This window comes from Lactuca serriola, chromosome 7 (assembly GCF_051521515.1).
Source record: "Lactuca serriola cultivar US96UC23 chromosome 7, Lser_US96UC23_V15, whole genome shotgun sequence".
NCBI classification, from domain to species: Eukaryota; Viridiplantae; Streptophyta; class Magnoliopsida; order Asterales; family Asteraceae; genus Lactuca; species Lactuca serriola.
The window spans coordinates 188,528,174-188,535,423 of NC_136414.1; the positions used below are offsets into that span (position 1 = coordinate 188,528,174).

Here is a 7,250-nt window from a genome sequence, read left to right on the forward strand (position 1 = left end):
TATACTTTTAGGAACTTATGTTTATTAGGTATATATTGTTATTAAATTAAGTTGGTATTAATTACCTAATTCCCCTAAAATCAATTTTAATTGGAATTTGGTAGGAATACAAGTATAAGAGTAAGGACTAACGGCAAAAGTAGTAACTTTGTTAGTTTCCTAATCGAATTGAATTAAAGTGTATATATATATATATATATATATATATATATATATATATATATATATATATATATATATATATATATATATATATATATATATATATATATATATATAGTCCAGACACCTTATAAAGGAAATGAAACCCCTAGGATTTCATAAACCATGTTATCAAAAGGGGATGAGGAGAAATATACCATGGGGTAGGATATGGTCCGGAGATCTTTAGCCAGAGAAAGACAGATACACCGTAAGATCATCATCAAGTGTGAAAAATGGTACAAAATTTGAGATTTTCAGCAAAAGATGGTGTCATGAGGGGTTATTTCTGCAAAATATAAATATTTGGAGGATAATTTTAGTAATTTTGGAGGTCTTTTTTCGTTGTTGTGCAGGTTGCTAAGAACCAAAAGCCAAGAATCATGCCCCTAAATTCAACCTTTTGAAGCGTAAAGGGCCTACAAATATAATTTTTTTTTTCTTTTAATCATAGTATAAATTTTCAAACGGGTCACAAACTTTTTAAAATTCAATTATTTATCCAAGATATTATTTTTCCAGTAAATCCCTGCCCATATTCAATGGATTCAGTTGCATCCAAAATTTTTAATTTTTGAAATTTGCATTGATGATTTATTTTATTTTGTTTCTCATTTTCTAAATATAGTTCTACTTATCAACTGTAATATTTAATGCATATATATATATATATATATATATATATATATATATATATATATATATATATATATATATATATATATATATATATATATATATATATATATAAAAGTTAAAAACACAACATTTACAAAGCCGAAAATGGATCTCATTAGATACTCATTAGCTTAAACTTGCCCATATAAAACAAAAAACAAAAAACAAACAAAATGGCTCAATTTCAAACTCAGATTAGTCTTAGAAACCACAATTGCTTAATGATACAGATTGGACATTCTTTGAACTTGGATTGCAAGAACACACCCTTTCCTCTTCCCTACCCAAAGAAAGACAAGAAAAAAAAAAGAAATCAAGTATGAACCCCCACAATTCGTTCGAATGCCACTATACACAAGACAAGGGGTGAAAACTTTTTAAACATTTAGCTCGTTATACATGAATTTATATCGTCTACAAATTCATTCTTGATGATCCGTGTTTATGAATCTTTTGAGCTTATCGACCAGAAAAGAATGTGTTCTCTCCTTGAACTTTTCTCACTTTGGTTTTATCACGTGCTCTTCTTACAGCTTCTTGGATTTGTCGATCATGGTCTTTTAGCATTTGGTCAACTTTCCCAGAAGGAGCTAGTAATGGACCCGAGTAGTGAATCTTGCTTCCTTTCGATCCGTATCCAAGCTACAAAAATATATAAAACTCCTTAGTCAAGAAATCTTCCGTGTAACATTTGTAACATGAAAAAAAATGTTACTTTTGGCCCCGTTTGTTATGCAAGACAAGACAAGACTAGACAGAAACATGACACTACAAAACATGTCAAGACTGGACAAGACAATACTAGCCAGAATCAGTACATGACAAGAATCAATACATGACATGACATGACATGACATGACATGACAGGACTGAACATGACAAGACCGGACAGAATCACTAAATGACACGACACAACATGACAAGACCGGACATAATCACTAAATGACACGACAGAACATAACAAGACCGGACAAAATCAGTACATGAAACGACAGAACATGACAAGACCGGACATAATCACTAAATGACAAGACAGAACATAACAAGATCGGACAGAATCAGTACATGACACGACAAAACATGACAAGACTAGACAGAATAAATACATGACATGACATGACAAGACAGAAGAGGACAAGACCGGACAGAATCGGTACATGACACGACAGAACATCACAAGACTAAACATGACCATTAAGATTGTGTCAGTGGGACTCGCTCTTGATCACTTGTCTGTACAAAATGCCCTCTCGTTATTCTTATCTTAAAAAATATCCCTAGAAAGCTTGTCCAGTCTGTGCATCTAGGGTAAAATTGACAATTTGCTCGCATTGAATACTTACAGAAACCGGATCTTTATTACTTGATCTTCCATCATCATCATTAGGGTGGCTTGCAGCATTTGAAGAAGCTTCTTTAAGTGATCCAGGAAATCGGCTAATCGATCTTGGATGATGTTGTGAAGTTCCCGATTTGTCCCTACGATCTTCAGACAACATACTCTTCCGAGCAGCCACTAGACCCGAAATTCCTGATAAATCTCCACCATTTGATTCCACTTTTTTTCCAACTTTTGACCATGCTGCCCTTTGAACCAATGGCCCAGAATGTGAAGCTCTTTTGTGCAGATTGTTTGTTTGTTCTTCCTCCATATTTTGAGAAGGTCTCGGTGGATCAATCCGAAAGCCTGATGCCGATTCCTCCTGTTGAGGGTTGAACTTTTCGCTACGGGAATAAGACTGCCCTTGTCTTTTCTGCTTTCACATAACACATTTCACTTTGTTTGTTAGTTCCAAAAAAAATAAATAAACTATGTAAAATTACTAAACCATCCCTAACTTTACCTGCAAGGAAGATGCAAGTTCAGCATTAGCTTCAGGAGCTGGCATGGCTCGAGACTCCCGTGTGGCTCGCCTTTCGGGATCGGGTCGGTGAGACTTGCCTCCAGCTGCAGCTTGTCTAGAATTTTAAAAAAAAGTAAGTTACATTTTTGGCCCCTGAGTATACCTGGTTTTTGCAATTTTGGTCCTTTTGAGGTTCTTGTAACGTTTTTGGTCCTTTTTTGAGGCTATTGTAACTTTTTAGGTCTGTGTTTCAAGTAAAATGACTACTTTTGGCCCCTAAGTATAGCTTGTTTTTTGCAATTTTGGTCCTTTTGAGATTCTTGTGACGTTTTTAGTCCTTTTTTGAGGCTCTTGTAACTTTTTTGGTCTGTATTTCAAGTAAGTTGACGATTTTTGGTCCCTGAGTATAGCTATAGCTGACTTTTGCCATTTTAGTCCCATAAATATAGTCATTTTACTAGAAACAAGAACCCAAAACATTACAAAAACCTCAAATAAAGACCAAAATTGCAAGAGAAAAGTTTTAGGAGCAAAAATGTAATTTACTCTTTAAAAAAATATATCCAAACCCATTTGGCTAAAATTATATAAAATGTAAATAAAGTTAATCAAACGTACCTTCTAGCTTCTTCATCGCGTATTTTAGCATCAAACTCTTTACTTGGAGGGTATTTTGGTAAGCTTGAAGGATCACAAGGGAGTGGTTTTGTAGTGAAGAACTGTAAGTAAAGAAAAAGATGCATTAAATGGGGTCATGGGTCGGGTCAACGATCATGCACATAAACTCATACCTCACTGTTCAAGGCTGAAGATGCGGATCCTCTGTCAGCAGGATCTATGGAGAGAAGAGTCTCCATGAGTGCTAATGCAGGTGCTGGAAATTCCTTGAATGTTTCTGCAACACATCGTTTGTAAGGCTGCTGAGGTTTGAAAATGGTGGCATGAGGCAATTTTGATTTTCTCCAATAATCCTCAGATGGAGAGCCACAAAGTTTGAAGATTTTGTGGAGTTGTTCCACCTGGATTCCACAATATGACAAGATTCGTTAGTAAAAAGTTTGGAAGTTTGTGATGTATATTGAATTAAGATTTGAACTTTGTGATGTTAAATGAATAAAGCTTTGAAATTTGGGATGTTTATCTTATAAAGCTTTGAGCTTTGTGATATATATATATATATATATATATATATATATATATATATATATATATCAATAAAGATTAGATTTTTTTGATGTATGTTGAATAGTGATGTTTATTTGAATAAAGCTTTGAGCTTTGTGGTGGATACCGAATAAACCATTGGACTTTGTGGTGTATATTGAATAAAGATTTGAACTTTGTGATGTATATTGAATAAAGATTTAAGCAATGTGATGGGTGTCACATAAAGATTCCAACTCCTGATGTATATTCAAATAAAGCTTTGAACTTTGTGATGGGTATTTAATAAATCTTTTAACTTTGTGATGTATATCGAATAAAGCTTTAAACTTTCTGATGCTTACTGAATAAAGCTTTGAACTATTTGATGTTTACTGAATAAAGCTTTGAAGTTTGTGATGTTCATCAAATAAAGATTTGAACTTTGTGATGGATATCAAATAAAGCTTTGAACTTTGGGATGTTTATCGAATAAAGCTTAGAATTTTATGATGTATATCTGATAATGATAAGTATTCCAATAAAGCTTTGAACTTTGTGATGGATATCAAATAAAGATTGAGACTTTGTGAAGGATATTAAATAAAGCTTTGAAATTTGTGACATTTTTGAATAAAATTTTAAGTATCTATAGTCTATACCAAATGTCAAACCTATAAAAATTACATACCTCTGTTCTTCCAGGCATTATCGGCTTTCCAGCATACAATTCAGCAACTATGCAACCAGTACTCCATAAATCAACAGCTGTCCCATAATAAGTAGCACCAAGTAAAAGCTCAGGTGGTCTATACCACAAAGTCACAACCCGACTAGTCAACGGTTGACTTTGACCAGGGTCAAAAAAGCTCGCAAGTCCAAAATCAGCAATCTTTAAAACCCCATTATTATCAACCAAAAGGTTTGAACCTTTTATGTCACGATGAAGAATCCCATGACTATGACAATGATCAAGACCTTTCAAAAGCTGCCTTATGTAGCATTTAACTTGTGATTCTGTGAACTTATGATTAGGGTGAGAAGCAAGTCCAGCTAGATCATGTTCCATGTACTCAAAAACAAGATACAAACTGCATGACATTCGTGAGGTCACAAGACCTTCTAATTTTATAACATTTGGATGATTAAGTTTGCGTAAAATGTGAATTTCTCTAGCCATAAATCGGACACTTTCAGGCTCCAAATTGTCAAATCTTACTTTCTTTAGTGCAACAATCTTTCCATGATCAAGATCACGTGCTCGATAAACATTACTATATGTACCTTGTCCAATCTGAAAAATAAATAAATAAATAAATAAAATGTGTATGTTGCTAATATGAATAAAGTGTGTAACTTTAAGGAAATGCTTCATGTTCATGAATTGGAGATAAAGTTTAAAGAATAAGGAAAGAAACCTTGTCTAATTTCTCAAAAGAATCTGCTTTTCTGGGTACCCATCCTTTAATAGCTTCACCTGCAACTGCCGCCAGCCATGGTGGCCAACCGGCGGCCACCTGCTCACCTTCGGTGGCTCTAGGGACACTGGTTAGAACAGGATGGTGGGTTGAAATGATGGACTCTGTTTTTTCTCTTTTTCTTTCAAGATTCTCTCCTGGTAATCTGATTGAGCCATTGACATGTTTATCGATAATCATTGGTCCACCATCGTTATTATCTGATTGTGATTTGACCCTGTAGACTTCTCTTCTTGATGATGCAACCCTAGGGACACGTAATTCAGACTGAGTTTTATCGCCATATCTGTCCCTAGGACTCTCTCTGCTGTCGTCAATGGCGGAAGGCTTGCCACAAACACAACCCATAATCCACCGAATGCAAAACTCACTTCAATCACCCACCTCTTTTCCCCAATTTCACTAAAAAAACAAAACGAAATCATAAAATCTCAGAAATTAGTCTCCAATACAAGCACATTCCAGCAGCTTGACCGAAATTCGTGCGTAATTAAGTCAAATTACTTCAAAATAAGCTGTACCCAGGTTACGAAATCGAAATAATTTTATACCCAGTGATCAGAACAACAAAAGGATAAAAATAGTACCTGAAAGTGAGAGTTGCATAATGCAGTTGTTGTTGTTGTCTGATCTAGGGTTTGGAAAGTCGTGGATCTGCGAAAGAGGAAGGGGAGAGACGGATGAATGGATAGATACAGAGGGGTTTAATTCCTGAAATCCAGAAATGGAAAATGGAAATTAGAAAGAAAAAAAATAAGAAAATTAAAGAAAAAGTCTATACATTTTCTTGTTTAGCATTTATATATTCTGACAGTTTGGGGCAGCCTTTAGAAGTCTGTTGTTTTTAGAGAGAGAGAGAGAGAGAGAGAGAGAGAGAGAGAGAGGGAGATGGGTCTTGTGTACTGAGACATCCTTACCACCACTCGCAAGTCAAAACTTGGATTTATTCGTAATAAATCATTTTATCTTTATTAATAATTCAATCAAGAATCTCAGTTTTTATTTTCTAATAAACTATATGTTAAGTTCTTTTTTTTTTTTTTTTTGTACTTGTGTTAAATTTGTTCACATATGGAAAACTGGAAATGGTCCCTGGTTTTTTTTTTTTAACTTTTTTGTCATCAAAAAGTAATCAACTCACGTGTTTGTCCTTCAAATGAACTTTGTTAACTTTAGTATGTATAACCACATTTAACATAATCATTATATCTCTTATCATACTTTTATGTAAAGTTGCATTTTACACGAATCTTATTTATTTAATTTTTTATAATTAAAATAAAATAACTAAAGTTTATGAGAAGTCGGTTAAAAGGCGCGTCGGGGGGTAAATTCCGGGGTCATAAAAAGCATTAACAGGAGGAGGGTAGAGACTTAAGCCCACATCCATTACTCGTTGGTCCCACCTCATCTAGACACCTACATATGGAAAAACAGTATATTTTTAAAATATAAAAAACTTTAAATGTAGAAATTACTCAAATTAGATAAAATAGTTTTTTTTTTTTTTTTTTTTTTTTTTTTTTTTTTTTTTGCAGTATTGTCCTTTAGATAAATATCCTCAATTATACGAATGGTAAAGGGGTAGCAGGTTATCCCTCTACATATTATGTTGTAGTTAGAATAATTGAAAGTAAGATGTTTTCATAAAGAAAAAACAAACATTAAATAAGTTACATACGTTGATAATTATTTAAATAAAATTAAAAAAATTACAATATAATATGTAAATAGTTACCAATGTGAAACTATAGTAAAATGATGTCCATGTCTTTTGCTAATGGGACAAAATGCATTAATTTACGTCTTTAAATATGTCTAGACACCTACACTTCTGGCAAGATATATGGTTTTTTTAACAACTGGATTTACTACGATTTACTAAATCACAAATGTTAGGCCTAGT

The 7,250-nt window shown here is 33.5% G+C and overlaps 1 protein-coding gene across 1 annotated transcript; it reads right to left on the reverse strand.

The window, feature by feature from the left end:
• Positions 1-1,039: 1,039 nt before the first annotated feature.
• On the reverse strand, positions 1,040-6,262 carry LOC145063958 (Protein kinase superfamily protein). Its single transcript, XM_079011507.1, has 9 exons — positions 6,126-6,262; positions 5,932-6,055; positions 5,285-5,746; positions 4,558-5,160; positions 3,515-3,742; positions 3,342-3,442; positions 2,724-2,838; positions 2,223-2,633; positions 1,040-1,521 (listed from the first exon to the last, which is right to left on the reverse strand). The coding sequence occupies exons 3-9, from the start codon at positions 5,690-5,692 to the stop codon at positions 1,339-1,341; spliced, it is 2,049 nt and encodes a 682-aa protein (XP_078867633.1). The 5' UTR covers positions 5,693-5,746; positions 5,932-6,055; positions 6,126-6,262; the 3' UTR covers positions 1,040-1,338.
• Positions 6,263-7,250: the final 988 nt, after the last annotated feature.

Bases quoted from the DNA above. Each gene is read 5' to 3' on its own strand.
- LOC145063958 (XM_079011507.1), bottom strand. From the start codon at position 5,692: ATGGGTTGTGTTTGTGGCAAGCCTTCCGCCATTGACGACAGCAGAGAG. The intron at 5,161-5,284 runs GTTTCTTTCCTT...TTTATTTTTCAG, and splicing joins CTTTTGAGAAATTAGACAAG to ATTGGACAAGGTACATATAG. The intron at 3,443-3,514 runs GTATGAGTTTAT...CTTTACTTACAG, and splicing joins CTTCAGCCTTGAACAGTGAG to TTCTTCACTACAAAACCACT.